Source organism: Trachemys scripta, chromosome 6, assembly GCF_013100865.1.
Source record: "Trachemys scripta elegans isolate TJP31775 chromosome 6, CAS_Tse_1.0, whole genome shotgun sequence".
In the NCBI taxonomy this organism is placed as follows: domain Eukaryota; kingdom Metazoa; phylum Chordata; order Testudines; family Emydidae; genus Trachemys; species Trachemys scripta.
This window is the reverse complement of record NC_048303.1, coordinates 71,013,877-71,037,140: the sequence shown is the minus strand read 5'-3', so window position 1 is coordinate 71,037,140 and position 23,264 is coordinate 71,013,877. Positions and strand designations below refer to the sequence as shown.

Here is a 23,264-nt window from a genome sequence, read left to right as displayed (position 1 = left end):
CAAAACACAGTACAAAAATTAAAGAAAAAAAAACCATGTACCTATCTTTTGTAACTGTTGTTCTTCGAGATGTGTTGCTCATGTCCAGTCCATTCTAGGTGTGCGCGCCCACGTGCACAGTCGTCGGAGATTTTTGCCTTTCAGTATTGGTAGGGTCAGCTGTGGCCCCCCCCTTGAGTGCCACGCCTATGCACTGGTATATAGACACTGCCGGCCCTATGCCCCCTCAGTCCCTTCTTGCCGGCAACTCCGACAGAGGGGTAGGAAAGTGGGTAATGAAATGGACATAAGCAACACATCTCGAAAAACAACAGTTACGAAAGGTAGGTAACCGATTTTTCTTCGAGTGCTTGCTCATGTCAATTCCATTCTAGGTGACTCACAAGCAGTTTCAATGGAGGTGCGCTTGGAATTCACCGTCTATTGGCTTGTAGTACTGCTCTACCTATCTGTACCTATACAAGTATCATCCTGGGCCTGTTGGGTAAGTGCATAATGGGACGTGAATGTGTGGCCAGACTATCAAGTGGCCACCCTACAGATGTCCTGAATAGGCACTTGGGCTAGGAAAGATGCCGAAGAGGCTTGCGCCCTGGTTGAGTGGGCGGTGACAAATTGCCTGAAGTGGCACCTGTGCCCGATCATAGCAGGAGCGAATGCAGGCAGTGATCCAAGAAAAAATTATTTGAGCAGACACGGCATGACCTTTCACCCTATCGGCCAACGCAACAAACAATTGCGTCTATTTGCGTAATGGCTTGGTCCTTTCAACATAGAAGGCTAGCGCCTTCCTGATGTCTTGGGAATGCAACCTATGCTCCAACTCCGACTTATGCGGTTTTGGAAAAAAGACAGGTAAGTAAATGTCCTAGCCCGTATGAAACTGAGACCACTTTGGGCAGGAAAGCCGGTGAAGCCGCAGCTGGACCGTCTTTGTAAAAGACTGTATAGAGGTAAGCACCCTAAATCTCAGAGACCCAGCAGGCAGACATTATTGCAACCAAGAACATAACCATCCAGGAAAGGAGAAGGAGAGAGCAGAAAGCCACAGGCTCGAAGGGGGACCCCCCATGAGTCGCAACAGAACAAGATTCAAGTCCCACAGAGGGACGGGTTTCCCTGACTTACAGGTAGAGATGCTAGAAGAACCTGGCAGTCACATCCTCGGTGAAAACCGATCTACCCTGGAGCAGCGGATGGAAGGCCGAGATAGCGGCCAAGTGGGCCTTGACAGATGAAAGGGACAGATCTTGGAGCTTGAGTTGCAGAAGATAGTCCAGGATTAACTGCAGCGAGGTCCACTCAGGCCGAATGCCTTTATCTGAGATCCAACAAGTGAACCACTTCCATTTGGCCAGGTAGGTCACTCTAGTGGAGGGCTTTCTGCTGCCCAACAGGACCCACTGGACACCGGCCGAGTATTCCTGTACCTCTGCATTTAATCATGCAGCAGCCAAGCTACCAGGTGCAGCGCCGCCAGGTTCGGATGCAGAAGATTGCCATGGTTTTGTGACAGCAGGTCCAGACTGAGCGGTAGCTGTAACAGAGCAACCACCGAGAGGTCCAGCAGCATGCTGAACCAGTGCTGGCATGGTTAAGCCAGCGCTATGAGGATCACCTTTGCCCTGTCCTGCTTGATCTTCATGAGGACCCTGTAAATTAACAACACTGGGGGGAAGGTGTACAATAGAGCAGGATGTAACTTGAGGATATTACTTCGAGCACCCAACAGTCCGAGGTCAGCCAAGACCAGGATGACCAGAAGGGGCGGAGATGGTTGAGGAAAGAGTGGGAGGGTGAATCCTGTGAGGTGACTGGGATGTTGTCCTCAAGTGCACCCTCAAAATGACGGCTTCTGGCCTCCTTGGTTTCTGGAAGGGCCAGGCTGAGCAGATTAATGGGAAGACCTCTTGTCTCTATCCTTTTTCCAGTAGGTGCCCAGCCGGGGAGTCCCCCAGGACCTAGACTGTGGTGGTGGAGGAAGCAGAGGGCGGAATGGCTTCCTGGCCTGGTAAGGAGTATGGAGGCCAAAGGAGCAGAGGATGGCATGGGAATCTTTAAGGCCACGGAGTCTTGAGTCTGTGAGCTCGGAGAAGAGCCCCGTCCCTTCAAACGGGAGGTCCTGTATAGTGGCTGCATCTCCTGGGATAACTCAAAGGACTGCAACCAGGAGCTGTGCCTCATGGCCACCGCAGAAGCGACCACCCTGACTGCTGAGTCAGTTGCGTCACAGGCCATCTGAAAGGCCCCCCTTACCATCGCTGTGCCTTCGTCCACCAAAGCGGTGAACTCCTGGGCTCAGTCCTGTGGGAGGGCCTCCTTGAATTTGCTAAGGAAGTCCCACAGGTTAAAATTGTACCAGCCTAACAGGGCCCCATGGTTAGACACCCAAAATTGCAGGCTGGCTGTCGAATAAATCTTTCTGCCAAATAAGTCCAGTCTCTTGGCGTCTTTGTTTTTCGGCGTGCCACTCCCTTTCATTAACAGCAGATGTGACCAGTGACACCGCTGGAGGGTGCACGTACAAATATTTGAACCCTTTTGCAGGGACGTACTACTTCTTTTCCGCCTTCTTAGAAGTAGGCGGAATTGAAGAGGGGGTTTGCCACAGCGATTTGGCAAACTTAAGGAGCCCTGGGCGGACGAGCAGCATGACCCGGGCCGGGGCAGAGGAGGATATAAATGAAAGAGGTCATCAGACTCCTCCACGTCCTCCTCAGCTTGTATGTTCAAGTTGGTAGCCACCCGCTTAAGGAGGGCCTGGTGCTCCTGGAAGTTGTCGGGGGAGAGCAGGCAAGGGAGGCTGCCCGTTTGGGAGGGACCGCCACTGCTTTGTCTGGAGACGATGACAACAAGTGCACTGTCAGAGGAGGGGCAGGTTCTCCTTCCTTCTCCAGGGATGGCTTCTTAGGAGCTGGAATCCGATGCGCTGCCCCCGTGTTGCATTTGGTACCATGTTCTGACCCCGGTGCTGACAGCGCCAGGGACACTTTGTCCAAGGCTGCCAGGGAGGACTGGTGGGAATACAGGACCAGCATTACAGGAACGCCCCACAGGTTCTAGTACGGCCATTGAGCAGGCCACCGTCTCTGCTGCCATGCCGTCGCTGCAGGCACCGCGCCAGCTTTGTGGGTTGGCGGCGAATCACCCCTCTTAGGTGAAGGGCTGAACTCCTGGTCTGAATTCAACCACTGCCCTTCCGGCGATCAGGGTGGAGCCTTCGAGGTCTGAGTCTGCCAACTGACTCTGGTCAGCAACTGGCAAGATGAGGGTGAGGATCAGTGCCTGCCTGATGAGCAGTATGGGGGGCGGTGGGAGACCAGTCCCATGCCTGGAAGCGATCCCGTCCTAGTGGGGACCGACATCTGGGAGACCATCTGGGCAAGGGTGACTTGCGCCGTGGTGATCTTTGACGGGAAGCTCATCGGTACCGGTAGTACGGGGACTGGGGCCCTGACTCCAGTGTCCCATGTGTCGAAGGGGGAGAGCGCAGCATCGGGGACCTGGGTCTTCTGGCCGGAGATGGGAATACAGTGCCAGGGTTCTAGGCCACGGAGACGGGGATCTACACCTGTGGTCTGGGGACCGAGGGTGCTCCACTGCCCTATGGGGCCGTCCTTAGGCGTTAGGGCCTTAGCTGAGTCAGGCACCTGGCCGGCATGTTTGTTCTTTAGCTGCAGGGGCCGCATCAGGCAACGAGAGCTCTGGGAGAAGCTGGGGCCCCCTACTGCTCACGGGACTAGGAGATGGATCCTTGGCTGGGCGGGTCCGATCTCAGTGGTACCCCCGTGAAACCCCAGGGCGGGCACATGCATGGCATGGGTCCTTTGCCCAAGGCCCCTTTCCCTTCCAATGTCGGGGGGCTTTTCTTTTTTTGCTGCTTCTTTGGCACAAGTGAGGGAGAATAGTGCCGGGCAGAGCCCGGTGCTGGCAGTGCGCTCTGCACCAATGCTGAGGTGCTCGGTGTAGGATCTGAGTGGAAGGGCTCTGACGCAGGACAAAGCGCAGCCTCCATGAGGAGGGTCCTCAGGCCGCTCCTTTTGGGTTCTAGGGCAAAAGTTCTTACAGATTCTGCACTTGTCCTTTCTATGGGACTCCCCCAAGCACTTCAGAGACGTGTCATGGAGCTCACTAATAGGCATCGGCCTGTTGCCTGACGAGCATGGTTTGAAGCCGGGGGAATGGAGCAAGCCCTGCTCCGGGGCAAAGTCCCATTGGGGACTCTAACTACCAAACAACCCAACACTTAACTTAAAGGTTAACTAAGTACAAAGACGACAGATAATGGGCTGTTCAAGAACTGCTAATGCTCTTGCAATTGCAAGACAAGGCGCTCTGAGCAAACTTCACGGGCCTTAAGAAGGAATTGAGAGGGCGTAGGATCGGCGGTGCCTATACACCAGCGCATAGGTGCAGTACTCAACGGGGCACCACAGCCTACCCTATGGATTCCACTAAGGCAAAAATCTCTGAAGACTGTGCACGTGGGTGTGAGTACACCTAGAATGGAATCTACACAAGCAAGTACTTGAAGAAGAACTGTGTATTGTACAACTCTTTCAAAAATTCATACTCCTCTGCAGACATCACATGAGGGCCCAATCCTGAGAGGTGCTGATCTACCTCAACTCCCATTTAAGTGAGGAGCTCAGTACGTCACAGTAGCTGCCCACTATCAATAAAAGGAAATATTTTATTTCCAGTGATTTAGCAATTTTTAATCCAAAAGGTGCAGAGCATAGACAACATATCTATGCACTGCATTAATTTATTTATTTATAATTTTAGTTATAGACGTGAAATGTTTCCAAGCTGTCAAAGAATCTGTTAGTTAACTTTAAGCAAACTGTATAAATATGCAAAATGTACAAGCTTGCCTTATTATAATAAAATACTTACCTTATTGTTCTGGATATCTGGGTGAGGTGGTGAATCAAGGTTTATTACTGCATGTAATATATCATGAGTCAGGTTGCTGAGATGCAGTAATGGACTGGCCACAACTGTTTTGGCACTGGCAGTGCAGGCAAATAGTAGAGGTATAGAGTTCTGTTCTGGCAGAGGACTAGGAAGTGTTTGTATTGACTGTTCCTTTAAAAAAAAAACAATTATAGTTGAGCAGCTGTAACTTCTTACTTCTAGGTTAACATTGTCTAGTTAAGAACTTTAAATCCAATTGATAGGATAAATTATTTAGAAAAAGAGTAAATTATATTTACATGAATTCCTACATAATTTATGTTACAAAATTACTGCGATATAAGAGGTAATAGCACAGTTATTCATTTTTAATTTTAAAGCATGAAAAAGAAAAAAGTTTAATATTGTGCATGTTTTTAGACAATTAATATCTGAACATGGTATTTAACATACCCTGTGGAACAGGATGAAAGCACATACCTGCTGAGATTCTTGTAAAAGCAAAATCAGTTCCATCCTCACAGATGCCAACCCCCCACCATGAGATCCATGAAGTATACAATAACTAAGAAACATCCTCAGGAGTGACTGGTATTTTAGAAGCCATTGTCGCCTTTTCTGAAAATTCTCTCTCTGCAGCATGGCTTTTGATTGGTCAGATAATTCTTCAGGGTTTTCACTTAATGCAATTTCATCAACAGTCACGCTAATCCCAGGTTGAACCTCCTCTATTTCAGCACTGTAGTCACAGGTTTTTTGAAGAGCTACAACTTCTCTTTCAAGCCAATGGTAAAGCTGGTACCGCAGCTTCCCACCATCTACCTCATAACCAGTGGATAGTGTACGAAGCTCTACTGTGAGAATCTTCAAGCATGCTCTAAATTTCAATTGTGCTGAGATCACATCTTCTGATGGACTTAAAAGATAATTTTCATCACCTGCACTGAAAGACTCCGAATAGTTAGAACTAGTTTCATCTAGCTTTTCACTCGTCATCTTCTGCAAAGGTTTCAGCTCTTTCATTACAAGAGAAGAATCTTCACTTTCTTCATCTTTGTCACTTTCCCACTTTAGCTCCAACGGTTCATCTTGGAATACTAGACTTGGTTGACTCCAATCAAAAGAAAGAGCAGAGCTTGACTGTTTGTCTGATGAACAATCTGAAGACGATCCCAAACCATTTAGTACTGGTTGTGCCCAATCAACAATGGAAGCTTTATCTTCCTTGGTCTCTAACCTTATTGGTGAAGAAGGTGAAAAATCTTTACTCGTGTCCATTAAACTAGAATTTGTACAAAAAGGCTTTGACTTCTTGACCACTTTTGGCATTTTTGATAACACTTCTAGAGCCAACATGGGACAGCCAGCTTTTAAATGCGCATGTGCTGTAGTGAAAAACAATCTTCTTTCACTTAAATTTATTTTGTCTGCCAGTCCATTTTCTACAGTTAGGCAAATGCGTGTTGAAGATGTTTCAGAAGAGCCAAAATGACGTCTCAGCAGGAGAGGATGCGTCCTTAGATAATTATAAAAGTTGAACACTGAAGGGTCACAACTTGGGGAGGCACCATTTTCATCTGTAAAGAAATGAGAAAAATCACAACAGAAGAATAATTCATATTGAATGTTAATCTTTACCTTCTACCAGCTCATAAGCTAATTAGAAATCTATATGACCAATATAATTAATATAGGACAGCTATGTATTTTCAAGTTTGCTGTTTCTCCCTTTTCACCATCACTTCAATTTTTAGCAGTAAAGAGCAATAACTGGTTTTAGACAAAGTACAGCAACACATATTCATTGCCAGATCTGACTGCTGTTGAAGTGAATGGTAGAGCTGTGCTAGTTTGAATGAGAGCAGAATTTGGCCCATAGTTTGGACGGAATATTACTCAATTTTTCATAGTGAGATCAGTTCGGCTGCAGTAATTAAAACTCTGAATCCTAGACTTTTGTACCATCTATAAGAACATACAGAATTCTCCACTGCCCACTGTCAATCTGAGCTGTGTAATTTTTGTACTATGAGAACAACAAACAATTTAAACTGTAACCTTTCGTTTCCAGTATGTCTTACCAAAGATCATGTTAACATCTAAAATGAAAAAATAACGTAGATGTGGTTTTTTATCCATCCTGTCCCTCACAGGAAAGACAACTCCAAAAAGCACATCTTAAAACAAGTTGTTAAACAGTTTTATGACAACTATAGTACACAAAGAAGCGATTACATTGATAATGTTTACATATATTTATATATAGATATAAATATAAAAATGTATACAATTTAAAAGTACAACTATATAAAAATTATACAAAATTATATATATTAATAGCAGTATTAGACTAGAAGAAATTAAACTTGCACTGGTATATCAGTTCTGTGTTTAGTCCAATACTAAAGTAATTTCAGAGACCAGTGACCATTTTACTCTGTTATTTTATGAGCCATAAGGTCTAAACATGAATGCAATACCACTGGAATATTGGGAACATAGCATGTGCAAGGCATCCCATAGCTTAGAACAGATGCTGGCCAGCGAAGCCTTACTGTCTTGGATAGCAGAAGCCATGACATGACCTAACCACAGATCTGTCAGACTACAACATTACAAAATACATTCAACTAGATATTTAGACCTGCCCTCTTAGAGGCAGCTGAATGTATTGAGAGTCAAACAAAATGTCAAAAGAAGTCCACACCAAGTAGAAAACACATGCTCTTTTAACACTACAGAGAAGGACCTAAGAAGGATATTGGCAAACAATAGAATAACTGCCTCATTAGGTGGAATTACATCAGCAATTTAGGAAGGAACTAGGAAACCACTTTGTAAAACATGGTATGCAGTTTTATCAGCCATTACAACCTGAAATACAGTACTTTATTAAATGAAATCATCATTAGTTCAAAAAGTGCTTTCAACAGCATTGTTGGGATCAAGACATTGTCCTGTGACCATTAGGGTGTTGGTGTACTTGAAATTCCATAGACTAATACTTTGTGACTTGGGCTGTAATCTAACCTTGAGCTGGTTCACAGTGGACTTAAAAGGCTACAAATTTAACAGGTATGAAGTTACTTTCAACATCTTTTAAACCAATGAATGCTAGCACACAGTGTACATGGAACACTCAGGAGTCCATATGAGTCCACGACACCAAACAATTTCCCAATTTTCGTTTCCCTGTGGTAGACATTTCCTGAGAAGACAAGACTATCCACACAATCTAAGAATCATCATCTTGTCTCTGGAGCTCTACTCTGCAGCAATCAGGAAAATGGTTCCTGGGTCACAAAGAAGTGGCCAATTAAGTTTGATTATATTTTCATTTTACAATTGCTGTTACAAAAAATAGCTGAAGAACAAGACTTGGTAAAGGTAAGCAATAAAATAGGCATCAAGTGGTCTTTTTGGCTTTACAGGAGTTGACTAAAGTCAAAACAGACTTTAAACTGTGGATTAAATTTAAGTGCAGAAATACTAGCAACTAATTTCATAGCTAACATATTTAGAGACTCTTACCTTCTTCATTTCCAGCAGGTTGCTTAATTAGAGTATCAAGAGCCCTGCTATAATCTTCCAAAATCCAAAAAGCCATACTTCGTAGAAAAGGGTCACAATGCATGTTTGATGAACTCTCCTTACCAGGAAAGGCACTTCCCAAAATTCTCTTCTGCAGTATGGATTTATACATACTAGATACTTCAAATTCTGACTCATAAAGCCTTGATATTACAAGAGCCAGCTGAATGTCACCCAATTTTTCAAGGCAGACCTAATTAAAAAAAAAAAAAAAAAAACACCACATTTTTTAAGAGACTAAATATTCATTTCTCCTTAGGTTAAAAGGCCTACACCAAGAATACACCATTTTATGACAGGACAAAAATGTGAAATGAGCCTGCTGAAATATGGTTTCACTGGAAGTGTCAATTTTTGCTCAATTCTGCAAACTCTCTGACAGCAACTGCAAATATGTGATAATAGCAAAGTGTCATCCAGTAATGTATGCAGGGTTTAGAGTTCCTGCATATAATTTACCCTCCATACATTCACTCCATACAATCTTCCAGCATGATGCATCTGGATGGACCAACTATTTTTTGACACGATGTTGTCAGAACAGCATTTGCAGAATTTTGACATGACATTGTACCTTTGATTCACAGGAGACTAAGTTCAGCTAGCCAGTGAGATGTGCACACAACACTTCATCAAGTTGTCCATGCTGTCCAATAAACTATACTAAACAAACTAGATATACCCTCACTTTCCACCAACCTTCCTCCTAACTATTCAGCCAGATGGCTTTTTTCCTGGTAAAGGGATCTCTATGCTTTGACTCCAGCAGCACCCAAGGACCCTCCCAGATCTATCACCTCCTGGGTTTCCTTATGATAGATCACTGGAAGCTTAAAAGCAACAGTTATTGGGCAGACTGTCTACCACTACTATTACTGAGAAATCAATTGTAGCTTGAACTTATTAGGTGAGAAATGATAAAAACAAAACATTTTTAAATCCAAGTGCAAAGATCAGGAATAGTTGTGCATCAAAGCTTCATTAATGACATGAAAAAACAAAAACAAAAAGAATTTCACACTGTGTAAGAAGCTTTTCAATAATGATCCAAAGGTGCAGTAATCACAAGGTACAAATAGAGAGAATTTCCAACAGTTGTGTCACACTAGATGACAAAAATTCAGATGCACTGTAAACCTATTTAAGAAGATACCTGTAAATTTAGGAGACAAAAAATATTAAGAAATGACTAAAAACTATCATAAAATTAGCACTATTTAAACAAATAGAAGAATCTACTATTTTATTACCTCAACTGCATCCTTCAAGTGACCAGCCAACAAGAAAAATGCTGCAGAATGTTCAAAGCGCTGTTTGCCTAATAAAGAAAAAGCATTCTTTAATGCTGCTTTACGCCATCTATCTTCAGTAAAATTGTTCCCAAAGAACTGTGTCATCTTAGTTTCTTTTTGGGACCTGCAGATTTAACAAGATAGATGAGGGAAAAAACTTGTTTAATATTAAAATTTTATTAGATTAATTCTAGATATCTGACTCAAGATTTGATTTAGATAGCTGTCCAAATGTGTATGCATAAAGCCATTACGTTTTTGAAGTATTTGTTTATCTAAAAAGTACCAACACAATTATATCTTTTTAAAATTGAAGTGGTGAGTGTTTAAGATAAATAAATGTTCAGTCTTTAAATTTTCAAATATCAACAGAACTGATAAGCACCTTCCCATGTACCCTGGAACTGTCTCATACTAGTTATTCGATGGTTATATTTTCAAGTTAATGGTGGGTTTTATACACTAGTACAGGGGTCGGCAACGTTTGGCACGCGGCTCGCCAGGGTAAGCACCCTGGTGGGCCGGGCCAGTTTATTTACCTGCTGACGCGGCAGGTTCGGCCGATCGCGGCCCCCACTCGCTGCGGTTCGCCGTTCCGGGCCAATGAGGGCGGCGGGAAGCGGCGCGGGATGTGCTGGCCGCTGCTTCTCGCTGCCCCCATTGGCCCGGGACGGCAAACCGTGGCCAGTGGGGGCCGCGATCGGCCGAACCTGCCGTGTCAGCAGGTAAATAAACTGGCCCGGCCCACCAGGGTGCTTACCCTGGTGAGCCACGTGCTAAACGTTGCCGACCCCTGGACTAGTACAAACTTACTCTTAGGACATTATCTGAACTGAGAGGATGTGCCTCATTTTCCAGTTCTACAGAGAATATATCCACTTCTGATGAAAATTGGGAAATCAGCAATAGCTTTCAAAGGAAAATACTAGTGCTGTATGAGGACATGCTTTTAAGAAATAGTGAAATAGAATTTCTTGAAGATAATGTTATATTTCAATTGTTAAGGCAACCACTGAATAAAACAGTTACCTACCTTTCGTAACTGTTGTTCTTCGAGATGTGTTGCTCACGTGCATTCCATTCTAGGTATGTGCATGCCCATGTGCGCGGCCATCAGAGATTTTTGCTTTAGTGGTACCCGTAGGGCCAGCTGTAGCACCCTCATGCCACAGTATATCAGGTGCTGTTGGCAAAACATTTTTGCCAACAGCACCTGATGTCGGACTTGTCGGCATTTCCTTCTCCCTCAAGAGCTAGGAGAGTCCTCTCAGCTCCTGGCTTCACTGGGCTTTTATAGGGCCAGCTGCAGTCTGACTGGGGCATGGCCCAGCTGCGGCTGCTTCCCCAATCAGCGAGCCTTTAGCTCGCAGCCCCAGCCCTCTCCCAGGGCTGGCTTCAAGCCCTTTCAGGGCAGTGACCACTCCACCACAGTGAGATAGAGGAAGGGGTCTGCCACAGAGCCTTAGCAATCTTGAGAACCCCATCACATACAGGTAGGGCAATCTGGACGAGTGTGGAGGCTGAGAGGACATTGAAAAGGGTGTCCTCCTGCTCTGCCATCTCCTGCATTTCCAGCCCAAGTTCTCAGCAATCCACCTGAGAAGAGCTTGGTGTTGTTTAAAGTCATCCGGGAGGCTGGCTCTGGAAGGTCCTGTGACCACCTCGTCCAGGGAAGAGGCGGCGGCCCTGAGGGCTCGACAGCCACTGGAGAGGGACGTTTGGGGGGTAGCCACTGGATCCTCCATCCCAACCTCGAAGTGAGCTTCCAGTACCTGGCCCGGTGCCAGTGGGGTCATTGATTTTCGCTCCGACACAGCCACTGAAGCGCGCTGCAAAGGGGACATGGTCATCAACGGAATGCCCCATGCTCCCAAATACAGCCACTGTGTTGGCCACTGGCATTGCTGCCACTGCAGTGCCATGAATGGTAGAGCAGTTTCCGGTGCCTAATCCCATCGCGGAGACTGGGGCGATGGGCTGAACTGGGCCTCCGCAGCAGAGGAACCACTCTCCGGCGACCACAGAGGAGTTGTCAATGCCTGGGTCTGCCTGCTGGTTATGGCTACCGGTGAGCGCTGAGCAGGGAGAATGTGTCTGGTGCCAGGGAGATTGGCATCAGGGGAACAGTGCTGCAGAGACCGGTAACGTCAGAGGGAGCAACGTCTAGATGCGGATTGGCAAGAGGGCAAACGGCATTGGTCTGAATATGGGGACCGTCGTTCCCACACTGGGAAATAATGTCTCGGCATCCAGGGGGAGAGTTTGGGCAACCGGCGGAGCGGTTACGACTTGCCATGGGATTGCATGTCCGGCAACAGACGGCCCTCCCCTGCCCCCGGAGAGGTCTTAACAGCTGCCTTGCCCTCTCGGGGAGCCTTAAGCCTGGAGGGTGGTGGGGGGAGGGATAGCTCAGTGGTTTGAGCATTGGCCTGCTAAACCCAGGGTTGTGAGTTCAATCTTTGAGGGGGCCATTTAGGGAACTGGGGTATGTGTCTGGGGATTGGCCCTGCTTTGAGCAGGGGGTTGGACTAGATGACCTCCTGAGGTCCCTTCCATCCCTGATATTCTATGATCATATGGTCCTGCGGCACCGGAGAGGTCATAGTGTTAGAACAAAGGCCAAATACTCGCCTATTATTTCAGCTGTTCCCCATGGCCATAAACTCCCTTTCCCATATATGAACATATAGCAAGACAATCAATCAAAGAGGCTCAACAAATGTATCCTATTTACGGCCCCAACAGATGTATTCTATATACCCCTAAAAAGGAATTTAAAAATTCCATAGGTCAGCAGAATGTATGCACGTTAAGTCATTTGTTACTGGGTATAAAAAGGCTTGCTCTATGCTTGTAAGGTGTGCTCCTCCCTCTGGCATGAGTCGAGGGGGACACCCGCTCAGCTGACTGATCAATAAAGAACTTGAAGCCGTCTTCTAGACTCCCGTGCCTCCTTGGGGTAATTGGGCAGCTCCAGGGGGAAACGAGCCCATTTGGCTAACAATAGGAACAGGTGGAGACCTGCGCTCTTTCTGCACCTGGGCTTGGGATGACAATGGTGCAGGCAGGGTGGTGGGTCCCATACCGCTCACCAGAGTCAGTGACGGAGCTTTAAGAGGGCTAAGAGCCCCAGCCACGGAGGCATGCTCACGCTGCTCCGGAGAAGGCTGGCTGACAGGCCCAGTCCCTCTACCGGATGACCCTGGGGCCTTTTGCTTGGCACCGGTGAGCACTTCTTCACCTTCTTCTTCAGCACTGGCGAATGATGCTGAAAGGAGTGGGCACCGGCAGTGCATTGCACGTGGTAGTTGAAGTTCTCTGTGTCCTGTGTAGAGGGCTCAAAAGCCGGGTAGAGAACGGACTCCATCAATGTCCCTCTCCTTCTGGGCGTGAGGTTGGAAGTTCTTACAGATCTGGTAATGCTCCTTGTTGTGTGATTCCCCCAAGGACTTAAGGCAGCTGTCGTGGCCTGCCACAGATCGAACAGGTCTTAAACCTGGGAGCTCAGGGCATGCCCTGCTTGGGGCGAAGTCCTTGCTGGGAGCTTAACTATCAGCTAACTATGCACTTAATTACTTTACACTAACTACAATCGAACAAAGGCCCGAAGGCATGAAGTCCAATGGAAGAAACCGCTAGCTCTTAACAAGCAAGAGAGGCGCACCAAGTGATCACCATGGGCGGTAAGAAGGAACTGAGAGGGCATGGGCTGGCAGCACCTGATATACCGTGGCACGAGCGTGGCACTCTAGAAGGCGCTACAGCTGGCCCTATGAGTACCGCTAAGGCAAAAATCTCCAACAGCCGTGCACATGGGCGCATGCACACCTAAAATGGAATCGACATGAGCAAGCACTCAAAGAAGAATACAACATGCTTTGGAAGCTTTACTGCTCTGTTGCAATACTACTTACCAAAAATATCCTCACATAGTACCAGTCATTTGCTTGAAAGCCTCTATTGTTGGTTTCCTCATGTGACAACAAGTGCAATAATCTTTCCAGTGGTAAACAGAGGCTCTTGTCTCATGGTTTTGATAACATCCTAAGAGATTTGCTATTTTTAAAAAAGTGACAGGCAATACTGGAAGCTACTGACAATTTAAATCAGTCTGATCAATTTGAATAATGAACGTGGAAAAGTTCATTTGTCCCAAGACAGTTCTTAAAAATAAAAGTATGTTACATCAAAAACCTACATTAAAAGAACATCAAGATGGCAAAGTTGATCACTCAAACATTAGAAAGTGACTGAATTAAGGATGCTATGTGACTTCAATCCAGCCCCCATGTGCATAAGCATTATGGTACAGTCTTTATTTATATGATCACATGCTATTTTTCCCTCAGGACCCCTAGTCTAAATTCAGTACACTCTCAGAATAGTGCTCTGGAATGACTCAGAGTTGTGTAGTAGTGGATGAGGCTGCTACGGGTTTAAGAGACTAAACTTTAGACATTCACTTTTGGAAATCTTGACTAATATGTAATCTAACATGTAAATTAGCCACTGCACATGTGCAATACAGTTTTAGAATTTGCATCACACTTCTTAAGGCCCGAATGTACAATTTTTAAAATATATTCTGGATTAAATTTATATCCTGTATGCATTTTAAGATCAAAATAATCTCAAACACACATTTTTAAATACCACAATGTGTGAATTATAAATACATCCTGCTGAAATTGAAGTTTTAAAAGAAAGAATGAATTCTGAATTATAGGAATGAAAGAACACGAACCAGGCAGTCTTTTTAAACATACAGAGATTTAAAGACTGAAGAGCATCAAAACATTTTTGGCTAAAATACTTGTGTGGCAAAAAAAAACCCCCAAAATGAATACAGACTTCAGAACACATTATGATTACCGTAGTATGTGTGTCAGTAAAAGGAATTTCTGGAAGTTTTTTACTGCTTTTGAATAGAAGAGACAAATAAATTATTTTTATCAGATGGACTGGACAATATGGTATTGTACTTAAGAGCAAATATTTACAAATCTTAGAATTTATAAATAACTGTTTTCTTGTATGTTTCCTACCTGTATAATCCCCAAATCACAGCCTTCTTTTTCATTGCAAGGTAAAAAATAGCTGCATCAAGTGGATCGTTGTTTCGTTGAAAAGCTGCTTTGGCTACCTGTGAATATATGGGGTTTTGTTAAATTTGTGACAGATTTAAAAGTAATCTGAAAGCACTATCCCTAAACTGATTTAGTCATTGTTAAATAAATTCAGTTTAAGTAGTTCTGATACACATGGCAAAGATCAATTAGGTATATTTTTTGCTTACAATTAACAAAAACCAGTTCCTCATCAAATCAAAGTTACATTGATTTCAGGTTTTTATGATAAAAGTCAGTTATGTAAATAAAAAAACATTTATTTACTTAGTCTACATTAACTCTTTTGCACTGAACATTTGGGCAGAAACTCTGATAGATATGAAAAAAAGTTCTAAGTCATCAGGAAAGGAAAAGCAGAATGGACTGATTTAAATCATAATGATTTAACTAATTTTAACCGACATAAATCAGAAAACAGGAAACCTTGATTTAGCAACTAACAGTCTTTACGCTAAATGTGGTGCTTCCTTTTGCTAATCAGAATACATCTCTCCCTCTCTCTCTCTCTTTCTCACACACACACACACACACACACACACACACACACACACACACACACACACTTAAGCAATTACAGGATTTAATATACATTTAGTCAGATTCTTAATTTGGGGATTTTGTATTTCAGAAAAATGTTGAATGATCCATTACTTCTTTATCAGATGGCGATTTTTTTAATCCAAAGTTTATTCGCATGAAAACGCAAGTTCAATTAAAATGCACAAAACCAGCATTGTAAGTTTTTTATTAAATAAATAAGTGTGCTGCATACGTTAAAAAAAAGTTTACTAAAACATGTTTTGCACGTTTCACTAACTGATTTATTAAGCAAAGAAAATATCTGTAGTTAGTGAATAGAACTGATTTCTGATACTATATCCTTCAAGATTTTAAAACCAATAGATCTCATCCTCTCATACCTGTTTTTTATGTGCAGATCGGAAGAGGAAGGCAAGCTTCAAGTATTTAGCCAGTGACTTCCACCAGTTAAGTGGTCTGACTTTTTTTAAAACTTGGTAGCAAAATATGTACTAAATATTATTTTTTGTCTTTAATTTACCTTTTTTTTTAATAAAAGGTAAGTTCAGGTCTTAACAGCTTGTCAATTTCAAACTTAAATGTAAATTAGTTTATTTTTTTTAAAAGTAAATCTGCATTTAATTTAAATTTAAAAAATCCAATTTAAATAAAAAAACCCTTTTTAAAAATCATCGATTTTGTCCACCCTGAGGATAAGTAAATCATAGAGGGCCAAATTTCCAATACACCTGTCATAGTCGTCCCACAAAATACACTTGTACAAATGCAGATTTGTGAAGGTCCATTTTAGAAGCTCTCAAAGTTTGGCTCATGTTGTATAGTAGAGGTTTGCATCTCCTCAACTTCCCTTGTTACTATGTTTGGTCTCCATAGATTTTAACGGAATCCCCTCAATATTGGTTATCAGATTGTCCTATATCAAGCAGGGTAAACTAAGTCACTAGATAGCATCATTCAAATGATGGGAGGGGACATGCATGCAAAGTTGTAGTTACCAGTTTTTCTATTAAATGCAAGTAATTGCAATTGGCTTCTGAGGGAAATGGTTTCACATACTAAAATTTGAGGGCAGTAGAAAAGGTTCAAGTGTATGCTGAAGCAAATCAGTCAGGTCAAGTTGAGCTGGATTATAGTGCAACAAAAGCCAGTCATTTTCCTAGATGACTACATCTTGTGTGACATTATTTAAGCTTTCATTAAAGCAATAATCAAGGACCAGACCATCATGTGGTGCAAATCACCATAGCTCTATTGGCTCCAATGAAGCTATACCATTCTATACAAACAGAGGATCTTGCCTCATATCTAGCCATATGGTAAACCAAATATAAACTGATGCACTGCTGTCTGCCTCAATTTCCAGACAGCCTGAAACAGGTGTGAAACACTATTGTTAATGTAAACAATGTTAAATAAGCACAGTAGGCTTAGACCTAAGTTTCAATATTTACCATTTCACTGATATATAAAGCTTGCAAGGTATAGGAGCCATTATGAAAATTATGGGCACAGAATGTTAGGAAATGTGATACCAGGGTCTAAACCAGGGGTCTCAAATATGCGGCCTGCAGGGCTATTTCCTGCGGCCTGCCAAGCAGCCTGCACTCGCCCCCCCGGCCTACCTCCAGGCCAGGGGTGGGCAAACTACAGCCTCAGGATTGCCCCACCTCGAGCCCTTGTGCCGCTCCCTGAAGTGGGGGGGAGGGGAGGGAGAAGAAGCAGAGGGCTCTGTCCTTCCAGGCACCGCCCCCCCACAGCTCCCATTGGCTGGGAACGGGGAACCGCGGCCAACAGGAGCTTCGGGGGAGGTACCTGGAGGTGAGGCAAGCAGCATGCGGAGCCCTGCGTCGCCCTCCCCCAGGAGCCGCAGGGACATGGTTCCAGCTACTTCCTGGAGCGGAGCAGGAGCAGGGCCGGGGCTGGCAGCCTGCCCTGGCCCCGGTGTGCGGCGCTGCCACCCCGGAGCCCGAAGACCTCCTGTACCCCGCCCGCCAACTCCCTGCCCTGAGCCCCCTGCCTGCACCTCAACCCCCTGCCCTGAGCCCCTTGCTGCATCCCACACCCCCTCTGCACCCCAATCCCCTGAGCCCCCTGCCTGATCCCCAACCCCATGCCCCGAGACCCTTGCTGCATTACACACCCCTCCTGCACCCCAACTCCCTGCCCTGAGCCCCCGCCTGAACCTCAACCCCCTGCTGCACCCCAACCCTCTGCCCTGAGCCCCCTGCCACACCCCACACCCCTCCTGCACCCCGACTCCCTGCCCTGAGCCCCCTGCTGCACCCCACATGCCTCCTGCACCCCAACCCCCTGCCCTGAGCCCCCTGCCTGCACCCCAACCCCCTGCTGCACCTCAACTCCCTGCCCTGGGCCCCCGCCACACCCCTGATGGACCCTCTGGGGACAGGGAGGGGGTGGAGTTGGGGTGGGGACTTCAGGGAAGGGGTGGAGTGGGGGCAAAGCCGGGGGCAGCGAGGGAGGGGGTGTCAGTGATGGGGCCCTCAGGCCAATGAACTAGCCCTCATATGGCCCTCGTGATCATTTGAGTTTGAGACCCCTGGTCTAAATCAATTTTCTTCTTAGACAGTTCCATAAGATCCATGCTGCCCCTAGCTTCCAGTGTCCTGCAGAGCTTCCGACTTCTCACGGATAGCAGACTTACCTTCTGACTTCATTAGTATTTTTCACCTGCAGTCCTCAGGAAGCAGAGACTGTAGAAAATATCTGCACCACTTTGGTGCCCTGAACATACTATTTATAGATGTTAAACTCACAAAAAAACAAGAATATAATATGCACAGGCATGCAAGTGAAAGAAAACACGTTTCCTAAATAACTGAACATATAAGTAGATTTATTTACACCCCATTTGTTAAAATAATAAATAATGTGTAAGTTGAGCCTTGGTACCTCATTAATACTTTATATCTGCCATGAGAACATGTAACTTAACAGTGCCTTTTTTGTGTGCTGGATTTACCACAATGAGAAATCACTTCCATACTGGGCTCCATTTCCTAACAGTCATTGTGTGTGCCAAAGTCAAGCAAGGCTCTTGTGCTAAAAATTATTTGACTGGTTAACTCCAAATACTGAATGTTCAATAATGAGACTTTGCAGAGTTTAAAAGGACATTTATACTCCCTCACAGCGCAGAATTAAAAACCAAATATTTCTACAAGATGAAGATGAGCCAAAAGTCACAGAATCATAGAAATGTAGTGCTGGAAGAGACCTTGAGAAGTCATCAAGTCCAACCCTCAGCACTAAGACAAAATCAAGTAAACCGAGACATCATTAACAGGTGTTTGTCCAACCCTGTTCTTAAAAACTTCAAAAGACTACTTCCCTTGAAAGCCTATTGCAGAGTTTAACTGCCCTGATAGCTAGAAAGCTTTTCTAATATCTAACCTAAATCTCCCTTGCTTCAGATTAAGCCCATTACTTCTTGTCCTCGTTTATAACTTCTTGTCAAGTTTATAACTTGAACGACCTCTTTCACAAAATGCAGTGAAATTCAACACTTAAAATCCGTAAAGTGACAAGAAATGAAGCAACCCCCCCCACCCCATGGTAAAAAAAAAAAAAAAAAAAAAAATCACGTCCTTCAGGAAGCACTGAATTCTTCTCCATCCCACTGCTGTTAAATTCTTGACCCTTAAGGCCCTCTAATCATAGCATCCCTGTAACTGAACAAGAGTTAACAGGACGCTAGTGTACTTCAACCATTTTCGTATAAGGAAACTGGGTAGCATAATTATTCTAGGATATATGAATAACTGGTAATATGCTGTAAGCTAATTTGTTTTCAGTAAACTATATTTACCTTTTCTATGCATCTGCGCAAACTATGGGTATTCCGAACCCACCATCCTACACCCATAGCTCTGAGTTCTGACCAGGTCGGATCCCCTTTCTGCACAGCAGGGAGCATGTTCAGTAGTTCTTCTTCTGCTACTGAATGAAATGCCCAGGCAAAGTGACGAGTAGACAAGCCTATACAATAATCCACAAAAGAAAAAAAGTACTCGTTCAGTGACAACAAAACCTGAAAGACAAACTGCAAGTTCAGAAGGTTTTGTCTTTGATTTTTAACTGTGAAAGCACAAGACCAGAAACTTGGTAGGCATTAAAACAACTGCAGGCCTTGCATTCCTAGTTTACACATATGTGAAAGTTAAGTACTGTCTTACAAATGGACAACCTGTTTATTATTCACTTATAAACTGGCCATTTCTAGTTCACGGACAATAGATGTAATGTCCAAAATATAAACTACTAAACACAAATATCTGCAGAGAAATGCCCTTAAAGATAGCTAGTGGCAATGTCATACCTATGTGAAATTTTGCATATTTAATTAAGTGAAATTTACCAAAAAGTTCAGAAAGTTTAGCTTAATTTTGATTAAATGCTAAATTCCAAGGAAAACTAACAATACCGACATGTTCAGTGAAAAGTTTCTCCCCCCCTTCCTCTTTTTTTTTTTTTTTTTTTTAAATCATGCCAAGTTTTAATGTCTAAATTGTAAACATTCTGGGGTTTTATTTCTCCTGAAAAAATCATCTTCTCACACTTCATCAAATTCCAAAATAAGAAGTCAAATTTGGAAACAGCTTTCAGGAAACAAGCTTTTGTAATCTTTTGGCACAGAGTATTATTTACCCAAAGCAAAAAGGAAACATGGAAAATTCTGTCCTAATTGAGCATTTTACAGATAAAAAGGACTGTAGCTACAATACGTTCATAGTTGGCTTTTTTAAAGTTTTATGAAGTATCAAGCAAATATTTCCATCATTAAAGCATTTGGCTTGATGAAAATACCCTTTAACTTTCATGAAATACACTGTCATTTTTATTTTAAGAAAGAACCATACCAAACAGACCCACCAACTAAATTTAGTATGGAATAGTACGAGACTCTCAACCATTTTCTTTCTGAGGCCCCCCAAACATGCTATAAGAACTCCACGGCCCGCCTGTGCCACAATATTTGGTTTTCTGCATATAAAAGCCAGGGCCGGCATTAGTGGGTAGGAAGCAGGGCAATTGCCAGGACCCCATGCCACAGGGCTTCACTGAAAGCTAAGTTGCTCAGGACCCCAGACTTCAGCCCCACGCAGTGGGACTTTGGTTTCTGCTCTGGGCCCCAGCAAGTCTAACACTGGTCCTGCTTGGCGGATGCCCTGAAACCTGCTCGCGGCCCCCTAGGGGACCCCGGACTCCTGGTTGAGAACCACTGACATAGTACTCCTTTAAGTCTTCTGTTCTGGTGTGGTTTGAACGAAGTGAGTTTAAATTCAGACTTATGATCATATTTTGTGCCTGTACAGTCAATTCGGCATGCACTTTCTAAAACTACCTTGCTGCATTTCAACATTCAGGATAATCTACTGTGCAAGTTTACTTCTGAATTTGCTTATTTTCTTTTAAGTATCATCAGGACCTACAAACTTACATCACATTTAGAAAAAATCAGTATTGTTATTTTTAAGTTACAGGTAATCTTCAGCACGTTAAGCTACTGGATCAACCATATCTGTATTCAGCTTTGAACTGTGCTCAACTAGGAAGTTTACACATGAATAACTCACTAACCCAAACATTACTGAAAAACAGAAATTGCATCCAATCTTGGTTTGCTTTACAGAGCTCATCAAGAAGTAGAACCTAAACCAAGGCTGTTGAAGACATTTAAAAATAAATAAATAAATAAAATAATATATAGAGCCTTTGCATTTGGCCAGTCTTTAGCAAATATGTCTTGCCTCTTTAACGCTGACAGGAATATTTTACTTTAAAGTACAAAGCCAAACGTTTTTGGTTTTGTTTTTTTTAAAGAAATTCAGCACCAAACGGCCTTGCGAAGTGGCAATTTTCAAGTAGGTAGCACTAATGACAGTCGTGAGTTAGATAAATACTATAAATATCTGATTATGTCAATTCTGTAAAAAACTTTTTTTGCAGCACATTTTATACTATACGTTACTGTTCAGACTGTAATAGTGTTAGATGCTACAATGCATATGAAAGTACTAGTTTGTCCTTTTTTGTTTTAACTTGATAACAAATTAAACACACCAAAAGAAATACTGAAATTGTGAAAGCTATATATTAATTTTATCCAAGAGAAATTGCAATTAAACATATGTAAAGACTATCATAGAACTGAAAGTAGTTGCTGAAAAGGATTGCTATAATCACCAATTAAAAATAAAATCAGTTCAAGTTTGGTGATTTATTCTAGCAGCACTGCTCCTCAGCAGAAGTTTGCTGGAAGCATGGAAACAATCTAACTTGATTATGGGTAAAATTTTCCAGAAGCACCAAAAGTGACTTAAAAAGCCTAAATCCCATTTTCAAAAGTTACTAAGGCACTTCAGCTCCTAAGTCACTAATGTTTTCTGAAAATTCTTACCCTATGCTGTGAGTCTTTCATGCTAAAATAAAATAAGCACTAAAATGAACTGTTCTATACAATGTTCAAATAATGTCTTGTCATATTACTCATTTCTAAACAAAGCTCTTTCCAGTATTTTATAACAGAAATTCATAAAAGGATATCTTTACCCCAAAGAGATTAATCAAGAAGCATGCACACAACAAGTTAACAAACAGCTATGTTACTCTTCAGCATGAGCATGCGCAGGGCTTGCAAGGCAAATGGGCTGTTAGAACTTACTGCAATGCTCTCTGCAATTCTCTCATACTACAATTCTGCATGTATTTCAAGTCTGCATGCGGAACTGTAGTATGTAATAGATAGAAATCATTTAAATTGTTAAATCACGCGAACACTGTCTCCCCCCCCCCCCCCCCCCCCCCCCCCAAAAAAAAAAAAAAAAAAAAAAAACCACAACCCAATCTGTAGAGTTACCTTGGTGAAGTAGCTGGGCTCGATGGACAGGAGGAAGTGAGGTTGTCAGAAATGTGTGCAGCTGAACAGCCAGAAGGAATTTTAAGCCACATTCATCAAGCGTTTCTCCACCTATAAATAAAAATTGAGTCATATTTTCACAGAAAGAAAATACATATGAAAGGAACTTGAAAAAATGGAAAATGACTATAAATAGCTCTCTGATTTCTCTTTGCTAGACCACTATCTATGACGTCACATTTAAAAAAGAGCTCATGAATTCAGTGATTTAGTCAACTCTTAAACCCCAAACTAAAACACTAGTGACAAAGAAACGAAGGCAATCTCAGGGTGGACTAGTGGCAAAAAAGGATGCATGCCCTGAGCAAGTTATGCTTTGCAGAGTAATCTAGAACTCTAAGAAAAATCATACTTTCCCTATTCTTTCAATCAGTAACTAAAAACAATAAGCTGCTTATTGTATCAAAGTATTATACAACTATTATGTTGGATAAAGGGAAAAAGCTTGTTTGATAAAGGGAAGTGCATTCATAGGACGGTGAGAGTTAAATTCTCAGGAAGAAACTCTTCTGATTGTTTCTTTAGATTTAAACAATAGCAACCATACAAAAAGCTCTTTGGATCCTAACAACTGGATTTATAATCCAACTACAGCCATCCAACAGTAAACCAACGCGCATCTCATCCCCACCTAACCCACAAAAAACACCCATACAAATAACGAATCAATTCAGCTAGTTATTACATCAAAGCTGCAAAATAACCTTAGTGTCCCCAGAACATACCCTCAAACCTTCCCAAAAAGCCTGTTAATTTCCCCCGCCTTCTCCCAGCATGCTTGGAAGGTCACGTTTGAGTTATTTCTGACCAACGGCAAAGCACGTCTCAGTCTTGGGCCCCTCAAAGTGAACACAC

The 23,264-nt window shown here is 43.3% G+C and overlaps 1 protein-coding gene across 4 annotated transcripts in view; it reads right to left on the bottom strand.

The window, feature by feature from the left end:
* Positions 1 to 23,264, bottom strand: part of DMXL1 (Dmx like 1) — a 152,027-nt gene that overhangs the window by 54,750 nt on the left and 74,013 nt on the right. For all 4 annotated transcript variants that reach the window (XM_034774425.1, XM_034774426.1, XM_034774427.1 and 1 more), the window contains exons 19-25: positions 22,350 to 22,460; positions 19,299 to 19,468; positions 14,849 to 14,946; positions 9,762 to 9,927; positions 8,452 to 8,704; positions 5,401 to 6,497; positions 4,900 to 5,091 (exon numbers count right to left, since the gene is read on the bottom strand). In XM_034774425.1, coding sequence (XP_034630316.1) covers positions 4,900 to 5,091; positions 5,401 to 6,497; positions 8,452 to 8,704; positions 9,762 to 9,927; positions 14,849 to 14,946; positions 19,299 to 19,468; positions 22,350 to 22,460 — 2,087 coding nt within the window. The remainder of the gene's footprint in view (positions 1 to 4,899; positions 5,092 to 5,400; positions 6,498 to 8,451; positions 8,705 to 9,761; positions 9,928 to 14,848; positions 14,947 to 19,298; positions 19,469 to 22,349; positions 22,461 to 23,264) is intronic.